The sequence below is a fragment of the Nyctereutes procyonoides genome, unplaced genomic scaffold, assembly GCF_905146905.1.
Source record: "Nyctereutes procyonoides isolate TBG_1078 unplaced genomic scaffold, NYPRO_anot_genome, whole genome shotgun sequence".
In the NCBI taxonomy this organism is placed as follows: Eukaryota; Metazoa; Chordata; class Mammalia; order Carnivora; family Canidae; genus Nyctereutes; species Nyctereutes procyonoides.
In genome coordinates, this window is record NW_026575041.1 from 7074100 (window position 1) to 7091634 (window position 17535).

Below are 17535 nucleotides of genomic sequence, written 5' to 3' on the forward strand. Positions count from 1 at the left end.
AGCAGGCTCCCCATAGGGAGCCCGAGGTGGGACTCCAGGGTCTCTAGGATCTCGCCTTCACCCTGGGCCGAAGGTGGCGCTAAACTGCTGAGCCACCCAGGCTGCCCCACCAGCAACCTATTAATATGCACATGACCAGTGGGGAAGTGGGTGAAGCTGGGGCCTCTCCCTACCACCTCTCTCCTTCCCCTGGCCTTTGTTTCTGCCACTAGAAATTGAGCTCAGATGGCGGAAGACATTTTACTCTATACAGCTCTGTTAGGCAAAGAATCTATCTTGATTTCCATTTGATTAAAATGCATCTTTCCAAATTACTTCCTTTTAATGATAATTAAGTAAAGCACTTGTGTGTGGAGATTTGAGCCAAAGCAATCCTTAACTGGCAGGAAGGCAATGTGTGTAAAATAATCTTAATAATAATAATAATACCGGCTAAAATTTATTGAGCACTTACTAGGTGCTACACATTGTGCCAAGCACCTCATATCCATGTTCTCATCTTTATTATGATGCTCCTCTGGCCTACTCCTCTTAGTAGATCCTCTCATCATAAACACTTTTTACAGAAATAATGATAGGGGGATGTTGGAAGCCGGGGGAAAGGAAAGTGGAAGGGAGCTCGATGACAGAATGGAAAGGGAGGAGGAATTCATTATATGCTGGAGCGTGCCAGGCAGCTTCCAGAGCTTGTGTATTTTGAGTGTGTAAGAGGGGTGGCCATCATCTCCTGACACCACAGCTGCTGTGGGATCTGGGAGCTGGATTCTGCACGGTGGGCTGTTGGGATCTCCCTAGCCCCCCACCCCCACCCCAGCCCTGAGATCCTCTTCCCCACAAATGAAATAAAAGCATGGAGAAATACAGTTAAGAGAGCTGGGTACCTGAATTTCTGGAACGATGGGGCCTTTCTCTGCACAGGAACTGGCAAAGGATGTCAGCGGGGATGGAGACACCACAGGGTTGGGGCGGGCAAAGTTGCTCAGGTCACAGCTGGGAATCTCATTCTCTTCATGTCGCATGATGATGGTTTCCATGACAAAGAAGCGGTCCCAAGGCAGCCAGAGGGTATGCTCCTGTGTGATGAAAGGTGCTCGCTCGAACCGGAGGATGATGGAGATGCCACCGTTTGTGACCAAGTCAAAGCTGTTCGGAAGGGGTGGGTGGGATGGAAAGGAGGTGGGGAGCAGGAAAAGCAGGAAGCAAGAGGAGGAGTAGTGGGGGTGGGGAGTGGGGGGAGAGACAGGAGCAAACAATTATAACAGAGTTCTGCGTACTTATTGAGGAGACCCTAAAACCTGGACTTCACTACAGCCACAAATAGTAATAGAAATTCCATAAAACATTTTTTTTTTCAAAAATGATTCATTATAGAGATTTTTACCAAAACCAACATTAATCATCACTGCTACAGAGAGCCATTTGCCAGGACAGAGGACAGCTGATGAGCCTCTGCTCTGGTGCTTCTGGTACTTAGGGCCTCGTAGAGCTGAAGCCCAGTGAAAGGTCAGCAGAACAGAGTGAAACAAGTCCCGCCCTGGTAGTAGGAGCCCTAAGCCTTATCCTGCCTCTGCCAGGAGATACTGTGTGATATTGAGTGTATCACTTAGCCTCTCTGATCCTCAATTTTCTCATCTCTAAAATGGAAAGGTCCAAATGGATTACTGTTTTTATTCAAGTACAGTGAACACACAGTGTTATATTAGTTTTGGGTGTACAATACGGTGCTTTAATAATTCCATACGTTTTTCCGGGCTCACCAAGATAAAAGTACTCTGGATCTACTTTATTTCCCTGCTTCCCCAGCCTCCCCACTGGCAACCACATTTGTTCTCTGAATTTGAGCCTGGATTTTTTTTTTTATTTGTTTGCCTCTTTTTTTTCTTTGTTCATTTGTTTTGTTTCTTAAATTCCAAATGGATTATTTTTTTTAAAAGATTTTATTTATTCATGACAGACACACACAGAGAGAGAGGCAGAGACACAGGCAGAAGGAGAAGCAGGCTCCAGGCAGGAAGCCTGATGTGGGACTCGATCCCAGGTCTCCAGGATCATACCTCAGGCTGAAGGTGGTGCCAAACCGCTGGGCCATCAGGGTTGCCCCAAATGGATTATTCTTAAGTCACTAAGATTCTATGACCCTATGGCAATTTCAGCTCTGATTGTGATAGTTGAGTCAATACAGGCCTTTGGAACTGCAAAACAGCTAAACCATTTAGGAACAGGCACAATTAGACTGACAGGACATGAGATGCAGAAAAGGGAAGCCAAAGACTGTCTCAAACTCCAGGCTGAGGTGAGATCTCTGGCGGTGTCCTTGAGAGCCAGCTACTCAGCCTTTGCTCATGGCTCTTTCTTAGTCTGAAGATTTTCTTCTACAAAATCACCACCAAGGGGCCATCTGGTTCCTACTTGTATGCTTACAGTGATGAGGAGCTTGGTATATTCACGGCAGGACTGTCTAATCTTTGGTTAGTTCTGACTGTTAGGTCTTTTTTTTGGAATTGAGCCTAGGTGCCTCTCCTAACAGCTACTTAGCCACTGAGCCTGGTTCTACCTGCCTGGGTGACTGCAAACTGGTGTGTCCCTTCTGCCTTTGACAGAAGTCCTTCGGGACTTAGAAACAGTGGTCCTATCAACCTGCCACCTCCTGGCTGTGATTCTCTGGACAAAGTCCTTTTAGCTACTACTTTAGGATGCATTTTTTTCCTTTTTTTATTGTTTTATTTTTAGATTTTTTTCTTCCAAGTTTTTATTTAAATTCCAGTTAGTTAACATATAGTGTAATATTGGTTTTGGGAGTAGAATTTAGTGACTCATCACTTACATGTAACACCCAGTGCTCACCATAACAATAATTCCTCAGTCTTTCCAGAATTTAGCACAGAACTTGATTATTATAGTTTATAGAATGAATGCATGAGTGACACTGTCAATTTCTTTTGAACTAATTCCTTCTTACTTTGGCTGTTATTATAAGTCAATCCAACATTCACCCATGCAGTTGGTTTTAGAGACTCTAACACAGTATCTTACCTTTATCCCTAATAAATACACCTTGTGGGGTTGGGCTCACTGCTCCAGCTGGCTCTTCCTTCTTCTAGGGATTTTGCACAACTGCCCTGACCTAGTGCTAAATACTGTTCTTGGAAGACAATGCCTCCAGATTTGGGTTTCTAGGCTCTAGAGCCTGACTCTTCTGTCCTCTGCTGAAGCTTTACACCCACTTTGCTCTTCAAACCACTCAGCCCTTTTTAGGCTCACACTTGGGTAGAGGAAGTAGAAGCCCCATCCTTCAATAAGCAATGAGAGAGTTTATTCTGAATCAAGAATTTAGGTTTTGGCTTTCTAGGAAAATATCCATGGTTTTGGGGAAATACCCAGAGAACAACTTTCCTGTCACAGAACCGAATAGCATCTGTACTTTGACAGAGCATTTTAACCATCAAACAGAATTTTGGCCTGACTTACAAGCTCCTTTCATGAGAGGACGAGTGTGGGGAGGAAGTGAAGACAAATGTGAAAAGATGGATTCTCGAGGCAGTGAGCAAGCTGGGGGCAGCTGGCCTTGCCAAGAGCTGGGTGTAACTGGATCTTGCCAAGAGCCAGGCTGATAATCTGAGGGGAAACCTGGTTGTGGACATGGGTGTGAGTGAATCTGACCCCAAAGGGAAAGTCTGGCTCTCAGATGAAGCCCTAACAGCTTAGGGTCAGTCCTAGTACTGCTACTTAGTCCGTAGGTGAGTTATGTCACCTGTCTGAGCCTCAATCTCCTCATTTAAAATGAAGCTGATGATCATAATCACTTGGCAGTTATTAATTAGATAGATGAGATAATGGATGGGAACAGCCCAGGGCCCCACTCCCAGGACATCATACTCCGTATAACCCCATTTTTCAATTCATCGAGGCTGAACTGCTTCTCTTGTCTGCTATTCTTTTAAAATTTGCCTTCATGACTTCTATTTTTCATCTTTTTAATGATCTCTGTGGCTCTGGTGAAGACTTGATGTCTGGTATTTCAGTGTGGTAGGTCGAAGTGGGAGCTGGGAGAGGAAAGGGAACATGGAACCTGCCTGGAAATCTGCAAGGGATATAAAACAAAATGAGACTTGCTCCCCGGACTCGCACATACTGTTACCTCCGGGCTATGTCTCTAGCCTTAAGGGGCATGAGAAGTGCAAAAGAAGGCGACTCAGAGAAGCGGGAGGGAAATGGGCAAGATGCTGCCCATTCACACAGAACATACAGGGATCTGCAGGCACCTGGAGAGTAAGTAATTCCTCTCCTATACGTTATGCAGCATCTAAGTTGGAAAGAAAGGCCAAGCCCCATAAAGCACTGGGAAGAACTGCTCTGAAACTCAAGCTCCAGGTCTCAGCAACTCTGGTTCCTATGACGTGATTTAGTAGGCTGATGGACCAGATGCGGCTGACTGTCCTCCCAGGCCCCTCATGCTGCCAAGAAGCCGTAGAGATCATGCGGGCAGCACACACAGGAGGAATCGAAGCCTGACGGGGATAGAGTGGGCTTTTCCCAAGGGCCACCAAACTTAGTGACTCTGGACTGTTTTATGGACCCACCCTAACCAAGCACAGCAGGGTGAAGGACTGATGATTTGCCATCTCATGTGAATGAGATGGGCTCGCTTCATGGCAAAAAAAGAGTCCCCAAGGCTCCTTTTTGATGCCTGTTTCACAGCAGGTAATGATGTAGCCAGAATATCGGTTGCCTAGGATGCTCACATCACCATTTCCATACAGCGGACAGCCCCAAGCTGGAAGGCAGTAAGGACAGGGCACGAGGAAGGATTCTCCCCCCATGCCGTAGTGAATGTCTGTACTGACGGGCTTCCTGGGATGGAATGTGTGCGGGGCAGGAATAGTGGGCTGGGCAGGGCAGATTATTCCTGGGACTGGCTGCCAGCCCCTTCTAGCTGGGCCCCTTCCCATTCCCAAGGAGAGGAGGGGGAAGAGGGCTCCCCATGCCAAGCTTGCCACTCTGTCTAAGAGGCACACATGTCTACAAACAGATGAGCCTCTACTTCATTATCACCTCGGCCGGGACATGTTCACATCTGATATTGGATTAAAGAGGTGCTAAAATCAATCAGGCTGGAGCGTAATTTCCAACACAGAGTGAAAATCAACCTTATGGGCCTACACTTAGCCAGATGGACTGCCACCACCTGATTTTATTAAAAATCGAGGACTTGTCACCACTGACAGCCTAAATATTCCTCCTTCCCTTCCCATTTTCTCCAAAATATTCCCATGGCTTATACCGTAATCATCACCTTCTCATCATTTAATAATCGGCAATTTTAATAAATGGCTAATATTTATTGCATCCTTACCATGTGCCAGACCCTGGCAATGACGGATTGAACCAGAGTGGAGCAGGGAAAGTAAGATTTATTAAACACCTACTATGTGCCAGGTTCTTCCACATCCATCCTGCAACGTAATCTTTACAACCAATTTGTGAGATGCTAGTATTAGGACCATTCACCAGTGAAGAAGTTGAGACTTAGAGAAGTGAGGAGCATTGTCTAATGGCTCTAGCAAACAGAAGAGCTAGAGTAACTAAAGAAACTTTATTCCCTTCTACTTCAGTTCTCACAAGCATCCAAATAAAGGGCAGAGCTCTGTCATCACACAACAGCTTTCACGGACCTAGGTGGTTGCAGATGGAAATCACACATCAGGAATGCTAACATTTCTGGAGCTGTCTGGTCCAAGTGGTCCAAGTGATAGTATTTGTACTATACAGATATTGTATATATATGGAGCAGGATAATATGTATAAGGTCTCCTACGCTTACTTGGAGAACTAGACGAAAAGAAACTGCTTAATTTTAACCAAAGGGATTTAGGTCAGAGTCAGATACAAGGTCTCACAGGTGGTAAGTTACAGAGCTGGGCCTCTGAACTCAGGTCCCATCCTCTTTCCATGTCATCTCTAGAGCAGCAGCCATGTGGCAAGACCAAGAGAGCAGGACCATGACTGGGCCACAAAGGGTCTCCTACCTGCCATCTTGTCTACTGATTGTATATCCGAAGAGAGGGTTATTGACGAAACTGATATTCACACCAACCAGCGGGGTCCCATCTGATGTCATCACTTGACCACGAATGACACATGCATGCCTGTGGAGAGAGGAGAGAGAATAATGTGATCTACTGTTCATGCTCTGGGTGCCCCCAGACGTCAGAAGACAGAAGGCAGGCTGCTCAGACATATCTCGGCACCCAGAGGCTCATCATGTATTCACTCACGGGGAGTCATAACCTTCTTTTTTCATGGTGCCCCAACTGAGGACATCAGAGTGTCCTCTATAGGCTTATTGCTGGGAGATGTTTTCAGATACTGTACTCAGAGGTCATTCTCTAAGGATACTACGTTATACCGTAAGAAGATACACAGATACAAGAGGGCTACACAGCAGAGTTATGCCTGAGAATCCAGAGTCATGTGACTTGGAAACTCCCAGCTCTGCCACTTTCAAGCTCTCTAGGGTTGCAAAAAAAGTATGTGACAGCTCCTTGAGCCTTGTTTTTTTTCATCCTGGTATGGAGTGAGCCCCATAAATGGCAGTGGTTACTATTGTCACATGTCTCACTAGAGGTGGGCACACAAGAAAAGTGAACAGGATAAAGAGCACTTCTTTTCATTGGGCTTTAGAAACAGGAGAAGGACAGATGCTAGTATCCCCTTGGACTGGGTTCTGGAACCTCTCACATCTCTCAATATCCCCACTTCCACTTTCCCACTATATTCCAGACAATTCACCATCTGTTTTCCCAAAACCTGCCAGGTGCGTATTACCTAGGCCTCTGTTTCTGGGTGGTACTATTCTCCCCCCTCTCAGGTGTCACTCCTGCACCCCCATCCCAACACTCTCATCATTCATGACTACTTCAGATGACACCTCCTTCCTGAAGCCTGTCTTGATGGCCCTAATTGGAACTAGTCACCCTCCAAAGCCCAGCACAGACATCTTGAGACTCTACCACACAGCACACGATTCTCCTTGCCACTAGATCATGAGCTCCTTGAGGGCAGTGTCAAGGGCTACTTCTTTCCGTCTCTCTGCAGTGCGTGAAAGTGCCTAATGAGTGCTAAGTCAGTGTTGAAAAACACTGGTGGATTAAGCAAATAAGTGGGACAAATACAGATCATCTAGAATGATGGTTTTTCAAATATATCAGAAATGCACCTTTTTACCAGATGATATTTTATGAGGCCCCAAAGTGGAAAACAAATAAAAACAAAAAACTCTCTAGATGAAATAGATGAATGGGGTGATTCTGAAGGAAGCTCTGGAGTCGTAGTCTCGGGAGAAGCCAGAGAAAAGCCAGTTGGAAAATCACTGAGTTAGAGGGAGAGGAAGAAACTGGGATCCACAGGACTTATGTTATTTGCCTTCAAGTCACTCAGCAGGGTAGTGGCCGAGCCAGGCTTCCAATCCAGGATTCACAACTCTGGGTTCAATTCTGTTTACCACTGGCAACGTGCTCAATGGTGTCAACATCCTAAGGCATCGGGGCCCTGGGGAGCGATCCTCACTGACAAGACAAATCTGAGGCAAATACACAGGCACGAGCATCCAGACAACTTTTTCCACCTGCTTCTGTTCAGAAGGCTCTTTTTTTTCCTGGCCTAGGGAAGAGCTACTGATGAGACCTGTGGGCATTCACAAAAAAGATCTCAGACCCCGCCTCGGCTTTATTAGGTACTTACATCTCTACCTTCCTAGAGTGATAAACTTTTCTCTGTTTGATGAGAAAAGCAATTAACACCAGGCTTGTAAGCAGCTGGTCGTGCTAGTCTCAGCTTGTCCTTTCTGAAGGCAAGAACAACTACCCACAATGCATCATGCTCCCCTCCCCCGCTGCACCCCATCCCGCCCCATCCCACCCCACCCCACCCCACCCCACCCCACCTCACCTCACGACACACAATCTGGTTAATGCTAATTCAGTCAGTGGTTTCCTTCCGAGGCCCTTGGTCTAAATGCAATTACGTGACAAACAAGTTAAGCAGTGAGGCTCAGCAAAGACTCTCAGTCCTGCTCTGAAGGTCTCCCAATACATTTATGTGAAATTATCTCTCCACTAATGGAAAAGATTTATTCCATCAATTGTATTCAGCTGGTACTGAGAGATGCTTTCTTTAATGGAGGAAAATTGAATTTCTTATTGCTGGAACTTTGTCCTTCCAGAGAATTACTAACAGATCTCATCTCCTGGCGCTGGCTACTATCCAGCCTTCTCCTGACATATGTGCCTTCAAATTCTGCCTGGACAATCACCAGCCCTCTGGGGATGGTTTCCTTTTGGGGGCTGCCCTGGCTGCTGCCCCTCATGCACATGCGGGCCAGCCTTCTCTGATTTATCTCTCTTTGGGGATTTCCTGATAATTGGGAAACATTAAATCAGCACCATTTGGCTATCATGTAGCCTTCACTTGGGCAAGCCAGAGCAGATGTAATTTTAGCCAGGCTCCTGTGGATTGCTTTGGGTTCTGGAGAAGATTAAGTTGACTCCACACCCCAGAGGCCTGTTGCCAAAACAGGCATTTGGCTCAGGAATTAAGTCCTGGAGAAAAACACTTCCATTCTCCTTCTGTTTGACCATGATTTTCAGTTGTCAAGAAAACCCAATTTAACATAAAGGCTTCTCTGGGACAAAGGAGATGGGAGACGTCTGCTCTGTGGAGGCCTCTGAAATGTGTCTCCTGCCATGTGTTCTTGTCTAGGGAGGTTTGAAAAAGGTGTGGGTGCTGGGCTTCCAAATGCTTTTCCATTTATTTAATGGACACCACCACCAGCAGTGTACTGGTAAACATTTAACAATTGGCTTTCAAAAGAAAATTACCTTTAATTTGTAGCATTTGCCTATTTCTGTGGTGTAAATACTTCTACCATGGCCAGTTTCCCACTCTTAATAAGGTGTCACTGAACCCAGAGTTGGGAAGAGATGTACAGGAGGACACACCATTATATAGTATTTCCACCACAGAGACACATTAGTCCTAATAAACTCAGGCACAAAGATAATAGTAAAAAACAGTAAAATAATTAGGAAGTGATGAGTTTTGATTATTTGTTATCGTTTTTAATATAATTTAATTTTAATTTCATATAATTCAATTTTTAGTAACAGTAGTGTTCAAAAGGTAGCTTGCAGAATTCCTGAACATTTAATTCTCAGCTCCTGTGGGCTGGCACGAGCCGGCTTCGGTGTGCCACCGGAACTCTGACCCCACACTAAGGGTGAATGTGGCTAAGAGACAGTTGCTGCTTTGACTTTGAAATTCTATATTGGAAGATCACTTGGTGAAAAATCAGTCACATGGAGTGCAGATCACGGTTACAAATTTAGCTCCCCAGCTGGTTCATGCGACCCTCTTATCACCAGTCCTGTATTTGACATGTTTTGTTTTGCTTTCTCTTGGTCACTGTCTGGGCATAATGGAGTTTCAGGGTATTATTTTCTCTTTGTCCTCAGAGTCCCATCTAACCTGTCATCACTTCGGTGAGGCTGTTACCGACTCTTCTGGCACAATTAATCACCTCTCCTCTAGGCTCCTCTAGATACTTCCAGGCACCTCTCCATGACCATGACAGCCATAGAATTATATCATTCACATTTACAGAGCTGAATTTACACACTTACATTTAAGTGCAAGCCAGAGGGGGCTGACTACATCTTCAGTGGCTAGGGAAAGCATGGGATATTACTCCCCAAGTGTCTGTTAGTTGAAAAAATGATCAAGTACTTGAAACAGAGGGAAAAGACTTGCTCAAGGTCATACAGCAAAGACCTCGACTGGCTGAACTGAAGCTCCAAGCTAGGTTTTCTCACTCCCAGGTCCTCTCTTTCACTATGACGTTGCGTACCCGCAGTCACAAACATTCACTTTAATTTAAAAAACTGGGCACCTACTTAATAAAAAGCTAGGCACTGTGTTAGGTGCTGGGTTTCTAAATGCATGAATTACAGTCCCCACTTGCTGGAGCTCACCAGAGCCAATTTGAAATGCTCAAGTGTAATGTCTCTGACACAAGTGAGTCAACACATGGGTTTGGCATATGTCAGGCAGCTGGGGTACGAAACAAGCAATTAGGTTGAGTGAACTCTGCCAGGAAGGAGTGCTCGTGCCAGGCCAAGGGGGGCAGGCTGGGGGCCATCGAACATGCTGGCATTGGTCCAATCACACACTCAGGGCCTGATGGAGGTGCCCTTGCTGACACCAGTGAGGAAGACCTGCCTGACTGCTTCCCTGAGTACGGTGGCCTGGGGTCAAGAGAAGCTGTTGGAGAGACAAAAACACCTCAAAACAAAATCAAGCAAATGAGAAACTAACCTCAAATGTTGGGCAGGGAGAGGTGGGGTGGGGGTGGTGGAAAGCACCCTGGGCAGGGAGTCAATTCCTACTTCTAACTCTGGTAACTAATTGTAGGACTTGGGAGAGTCACCTGACCTCTTTGGACCACCATTCTCAATTGTGCATCCAGGCTGAAATTTTTCCCATCCTGATGTCAAACAGAGCCCAATGCATGTTTAAGAATGTGTAATGGGTTTCAATATAGTGCTGCCGATCTAACTAACTCAAGTAGCCTTACTGTACCTTGTTTCAGAATATTCATGGAGCTCACACAATACTCACACTTATCTCTGAACTGTTCCCTCTCTATGGAACCTTCCACTTCTCCTATTCACCTGAAACACACCTCCCCCCCCTTACCCTCAGGACTCACATGGAGCATTCACCAAGTGGTAGCCCCACTCCCGCCCCTCTGGCCCACTTTTTTTTTTTTTTTAAGATTTTATTTATTTATTCATGAGAGATACAGAGAGAGAGAGAGAGAGAGGGAGAGAGAAGCAGAGGGAGAAGCAGGCTCCATGCAGGGAGCCTGATGTGGGACTCAATCCCGGGACTCCAGGATCACGCTCTGGGCCAAAGGCAGGCGCTAAACCACTGAGCCACCCAGGGATCCCCCTCTGGCCTGCTTCTGTAAAAAGCTCAGTGCTGTCATGCCTGGGGGGCAATCTTTTTCCCTGGCCGACCATGAGCTCCCTGAAGTCAGGGGCCACACCTCCCTTATTGCTGTATATTGGAGTGTGACTGAGGCTCATTTCTAAGTGGGCGAAAGAAAGCTGCCACCCAAACGGGCGTGTGCCCTGGAATCTGAGTGCACAGCACAGAGTAAGCTCTTGATAAACTATGTACTGAATGAATAGAGAACTTTGGCTGAAGGTGGGGGTGATGCCTGAGAACTCGGAGCCACTTGACCTTGATAGGGCTGTGGCCGAGGAACAGAGGTCTGGAGGGGCTGGCCCTTTCTAGCCGGGCAGTCCACATGGCATCCTGAGGCTCAGTTCCTTCCCTCCGGGGGTACCCGCTCCAGCTCAGCTTGTAGCCCTACCAGCCCCATTGCCTGCACCTCTTTTTTGAAGACTTTAAACAGTGAACACCAGGAATTAAGTTTGGTTTGTTATTTGATGCACATTACTCGAGCAGATAAAGAAAGGTGAAGAAGGGGGAAAAGCTGCAACTTTAACTTAAAAAAATGTTATTTATTTATTTGTGAGAGACACAGAGAGAGGCAAAGACATAGGAAGAGGGAGAAGCAGACTTCCTGCAGGGAGCCCGTTGGGTTACTCGATCCTAGGACCCTGGGATCACGACCTGAGCTGAAGGCAGATGCTCAACCGCTGAGCCACCCAGGCGCCCCACCTTTTTAGTTAATCAACGGAAAACAGCCATTGAAACTGATATTCAGGAGAATGGCATAGTCACTTGGGATCTAGGTGGCAAAAATTTACTTTAGCTTTTCTCTGATTTGAAGTACTGGCTACTCTGTGCCACTCTTGTTTATTCAAATCACTCTTTTGCATTACATACTTTAAATAGATGTATATGCCTGACTTACATGGATCCTGAAACTGTTTTCTGCTAACTCATGCTGAGTGACTGGGGATCTTTCCAGCATCTACTAGACTTTATTCAACATCTTCTAAGAATTTGGGTCCACATGAGAAGCCCCACTCCACAGCCTGTTAAACTACCCCCAGCAAGGGAGTTCCTGTCAAACCTGACCCTATTCCCCCCTGTAGCCTTCAAGACCTTCCTTCCATCCTGGCCACACCAGCTATTCTGCTATCTTCTCTTTTGGCTCTCCACCTCAGTGAACTGCCTCAGTTTCCTTAGCTTTTCTAACCTGACATCTTTCACCTATACACATATTCTTGGAACCTCACTGGTCGTGACATGCTGGAAGAGACCTTCCTTTCTAAACTTTCTGACTTCTCATTGTGGAGGTGAGAAAATAAAATCTCAACGGGGAATGGACTTACCAATTCTTGCAAGTCGTTGGAAAGCCAAGATTCAAATTAAGGACCTGTCATTTACTATCCATGAAAACTCGGGAAAGTCATTTTACCTCTCGAACTACTTACTCTTGGGCACAGATTCACATCTAAGTTATCGAGAACCTCAATTTGTTTGAGCTGCCTTAAAAATCACAGTTAACATCACCAGAGCAGGGTTCTTAAAGCTCTTTCTGACTATAGACCTTTTCTGTAAACATGTTTGAGCAGGCTCTCTGGATGTACTTATATTTTTAAATAAGCTATACACATGTGCTGCCATCATTAGCTAATACTGGAAAGAATATTAGGCATTTGGTGCAAGATTTAATGGATAGAATGCATACAGGCATACTCGGTTTTATTGTGCTTCACAGAGACACTGCATTTTTACAAACTGAAGGTTTTGTAATACGAGGTGGCAACCTGGTATCAAGCAGGTCTCCATTTTTCTAACAGCATTTGTTTACTTCAAGTCTTTGGGTCACATTTTGGTGATTCTTGCAACATTTCAAACTTTTTCATTATTATTATATTTGTTATGATGATCTGTGATCAGTGAACTTTGATATTACTATTTTAATTGTTTTGGGGCCCGACGAACCATGCCCATGTAAGACAGTGAACTTAATTGATAAATGTTGTGTGTGTTCTGACCGGTCCACTAACTGTTCCCCTGTCTCTTTCCCTTTTCTCAGGCTTTCCTGTTCGCCGAGACACGACAATATTGAAATGAGGCCAATTAATAACCCTACAATAGCTCCTAAGCGTTCCTGCACTTTGAATCAAAAGCTAGAAATGATTAAACTCAGTGAGGAAGGCATGTTACGAAAGCTGAGGTGGCCTGAAAGTTAGGCCTCTTGCAACAGTGAGCCAAGCTGTAAATGCAAAGGAAAAGTTCTTGAAGGAAATTAAAAGTGCTACTCCAGTGAACACACTAATGATAAGAAAGCACAACAGCCTTATTGCTGGTATAGAGAAAGCCTGAGTGGTCTGGATAGAAGATCAAACTTGCCACAACATTACCTCAAATCAAATGTTGACCCTAACTCTCTTCAATTCTGTAAAGTCTGAGAGAAGGTGAGGAAGCTGTAAAAGAAAAGTGTGAAGACAGCAGAGCCTGGTTCATGAGATTTAGGGAAAGAAGCCATGTCCAGAACATGAAAATACAAAGTGAAGCAGCAAGTGCTAATGTAGAAGCTGCATCAAGTTATCCAGAAGATCTAGCTGAGATACATCATGATGGTGGCTTCACTCAGCAACAGATTTTCAGTATAGGCGAAACAGCCTTCTACGGGAAGAAGATGCCATCTAGGACTTCCATAGCTAGAGAGGAGAAGTCAATGCCACGCTTCAAATCTTCAAAGGACAGACTGACTCTCATGTTAGGGGCTAATGCAGCTGGTGACTTGAAGTTGAAGCCAGTGCTGACTTACCATTCTGAGAATCCTAGGGCCCTTAAGAATTATGCTAAATCTACTGTGTCTGTGCTCTATGAATGGAACAACAAAGTCTGGAAGACAGCACATCTGTTTACAACATGGTTTAATGAATATTTTAAACCCTCTATTGAGACCCACTGCTCAGAAAAACAAATTCCTTTCAAAATATTACTGCTCATTGACAGTGCACCTGGTCACCCAAGAGCTCTGATAGAGAGGGGCGAGATGGATGTTGTTTTCATGCTTGCTAATACAACACCCATCCTGCAGCCCATGGATCAAGGAGTCATTTTGACTTTCAAGTCTCATTATTTAAGAAATACGTTTCATAAAGCTAAATGGCTGCCATAGATAGCAATTCCTCTCATGGGTCTGAACAAAGTAAATTGAGAAACTTCTGAAAAGGATTCATTGTTCTAGATGCCAGGAAGAACGTTTGTGATTTATGTGAAGAAGCCAAAATATCAACATCAACAGGGGTTTGGAAGAAGTGGATTCCAACCCTCATGGATGATTGAGAGGGGTTCAAGACCTCAGTGGAGGCAGTAACTGTAGATGTGGTAGAAACAGCAAGATAACTAGAATTACAAGTGGAGCCTGAAGATGTGATTGAACTGCCACAATCTCATGATAAAACTTGAGCAGATGAAGAGTGGCTTCTCATGGATGAGCAAAGAAAGTAGTTTCTTGAGATGGAATCTACTCCTGGTGAAGATGCTGTGAAGATGGTTGTAATGACACAAAGGATTTAGAGTATTACTTAAACTTAGTTGATAAAGCAGTGGCAGGTTTGAAATGATTGACTCCAATTTTGAAAGAAGTTCTATTGTAGATTATAATATGCTTATCAAACAGCATCACGTGTTACAGAGAAATCATTCATGAAAGGAAGAGTCAATCAATGTGGCAAACTTCATCGTTGTCTTATTTTAATAAACTGCCACAGCCACCCCATCAGTCAACAGCCATCAACATTGAGGTATGACCTTTGACCAGCAAAAAATTATGATTCCCTAAAAGCCCCGATGGTGGTCAGCACTCTTTAGCAATAAAGTATTTTTAAATTAAGGCATGTACATCGTTTTCCAGACATAATTATACTGCACACTTAAGAGTCTACAATGTAATGTAAACATAATAACTTACATGCAGGGGAAACTAAAAAATTCCCTTGATTTCCTTTAGTGTAATATTTGCTTTTATTGCAGTGGTCTGGAACCGAACTTGAGTATCTCTGAGGTATGCCTGTATTTCAGATAGATAATGTTGAATCTTTGGATTAACTTTTTAAAATTCTTGAAAAGTTTGAATCTTGATTACCTTTTTGTTGCAGCTGACAAAAATGATCATCACTGGTTTTAACCTCATAGTAGGGTTGAGGAAGAATCTGTACTAGGACCAGCTCTGCCATTTTTGTTTGCTGGTTTGTTTGCTTGGACTCGCATTATCTTCGATCTGTAGCTACTTAACAAGAATCTTTTTATGGCACTGAACCATTTTATATCTAAGTTTAGTTAAAACTAGATTTAACACACAGATACACACAGACACAGACACACACACACAGTGCAGTCATGTTGTAATACACTAGAATAAACCAGTAAAGGCCCACTGTTTCTCTAAGAGAAACTTGTTAACAACTAACATTGGGATCAAGGGAACTGATTGAAAACCTAGTGTTCCACAGGAGTGAAACATTTGTTCCATTTTTTAAGATCAAAAGTGAATATAGATAGATGCCCTAATACTTTCTCCCTGTACCTCAGGGGCCACATTGAACATCCACCTTGGGACCACTCTACTGTACTAGATTTATAATGGTGTGTCTTGTGATTTCTTTTCATGAAATAATCTTGACTATGCTCCATATTATTATATTCAAAAGTCAACTTCTAGTTGTGCTTCATTCTTCTTGACTTATTTCAAAGCTCTTCTTATGTTTTTTCAACAACCTGAGGCCAAAACCAACAGAATTTGGTCTCATTGCTTAACTTTTAATGTTTCTGACTTATTGGAGGACAGGGAGTTGGACCAGATCTTCTATTGAGGCACTTTGCAAATCTAAGAGCTCCCCAACTGTCCAAACTTTATCACTATTTTTGTACCGTATCGTCAGGGACTCTGTGCTATGTAAGTCATTTTCTGCAGTACCTTGTTGTCCCCAGGCAAAGTCCAAACTCTTCAGCTTGGAATATAAGACCCCTCAGGATCTGGCCCCTGCTGGCTTCTGCAGGCTACATCCCATTTTTCCATTCTCATATCCCGTGTTGCTGCCATGTTAAGTCACTTCTCATATCCTTGTCTTGGCATGCATTTCCATGCATCTCTGCCTTTGTCAATGCTAGTTTGTCTGCTTCAAATGTTTTCTCATTCCTACTAACCTCTCCTTTAGGGCTTGTCTTTCAACAAAGCTCTTTTTGATTTCCTTGGTACAAAGAAGTCACTCCCTCCTTTGATGAACACAGCACAATACACACATCCCACTAAAGTATCATATTAGATAAAACATCTCTTCTAGATTGAGTTCTTTGAGGGTAACAACCATGTTCTTTCTACCTTTGTAACTCCAGTGCTCAGCACAGGACTAGGTCCATAGGATGCATTCAATAAATGTTGAGGAAAGAAATCAATGAGTAGTAAAGAAATAAATGAATGGAAGAAAATGATGAAAAAAATATAGTTATTTCAATTAGCCCAAAGTAAAAAAAATAAATATGGGTTGAAGGAAGAGAAACATGGACAGAGGCCTAGTAAATGAGAATAGGGATCAATAATTAGAACTTTAACTGAGCATCTACTATGTGCTATAAACAGTGCTGGGCAGTAGGAAGATATTTATTCATCCATTTTCTTATTTACTTATGGAAACTACAGGAGGACAGTGCCTGTAGTTTCTGTTTTATTTGCTATTGTATTCTAAGCAGTTAACTAACAATAAGTGAGACACAATCCCTCTGTCTGAGTAGCTCACATTCTGGAATGAATATGATTTGGCTTTTTATAAATCTTTGTGTCTAAAAGTAAAACTAGTATGGGATAAAGAGGGAGGTTGCCTTTCAAGTCATGCCACGATGACATACAAACATTCCTACAGTTACAACCAAGCTCCAGGCTCTAGCCATGTACCCTGACTTTTCCTCTTTCTGCTGGAACTGGGTTCAGTTTAGACATTACCAGAGGCTTCAAGATCACTTGCTGGGTATATGGAATAAACATCACAGGGAAGTATTCCAGTTCATTCAGAAAAAGCTTTTCGTCTCAGACTATTTTGTATATGTCTGAGGGAGAGAGAAGGAAAAAATCTACAATCTTCTTCAAGTTAACAGAAGTTTAATTTTTAAGCTAGAAGGGTCCTGGGGTGATTGAATCCGACTCCCTCATTTACAGGTGAGGGATGTGATCTCTGGAGCCGGGTGGGGATCCCCTCTATCACACATCAAGGCTAGGGCACTGACTTTGTGGGATGAATCACAGGTCTGCTATGATACCCTGACACCACCTGGGGGCATCTAGTGACAAGATGGCTCAACTACTAGTGTCTCCTGGGTTCTCAGGCTATACTTGGCTGTAGAGCTTAGAAGCCGCCATTCTGTGACCTCCTAGCTTCATGTGGCTGTTGAGTCTTTCTGATACTCAGGGAGCATGAGCTCCCAGGCTGTAGCTCAGATCACCCAAGCCTGTGGGCAACCTGGCTGGTGAATGCTGATGCTCTGGGCTGA

The 17535-nt window shown here is 44.1% G+C and overlaps 1 protein-coding gene across 9 annotated transcripts in view; it reads right to left on the reverse strand.

The window, feature by feature from the left end:
• Positions 1–17535, reverse strand: part of TENM4 (teneurin transmembrane protein 4) — a 733541-nt gene that overhangs the window by 68220 nt on the left and 647786 nt on the right. For all 9 annotated transcript variants that reach the window (XM_055320381.1, XM_055320386.1, XM_055320385.1 and 6 more), the window contains 2 exons: positions 6027–6146; positions 882–1143 (listed from right to left, as the gene is read on the reverse strand). In XM_055320381.1, the coding sequence (XP_055176356.1) occupies positions 882–1143; positions 6027–6146 (382 nt within the window). The remainder of the gene's footprint in view (positions 1–881; positions 1144–6026; positions 6147–17535) is intronic.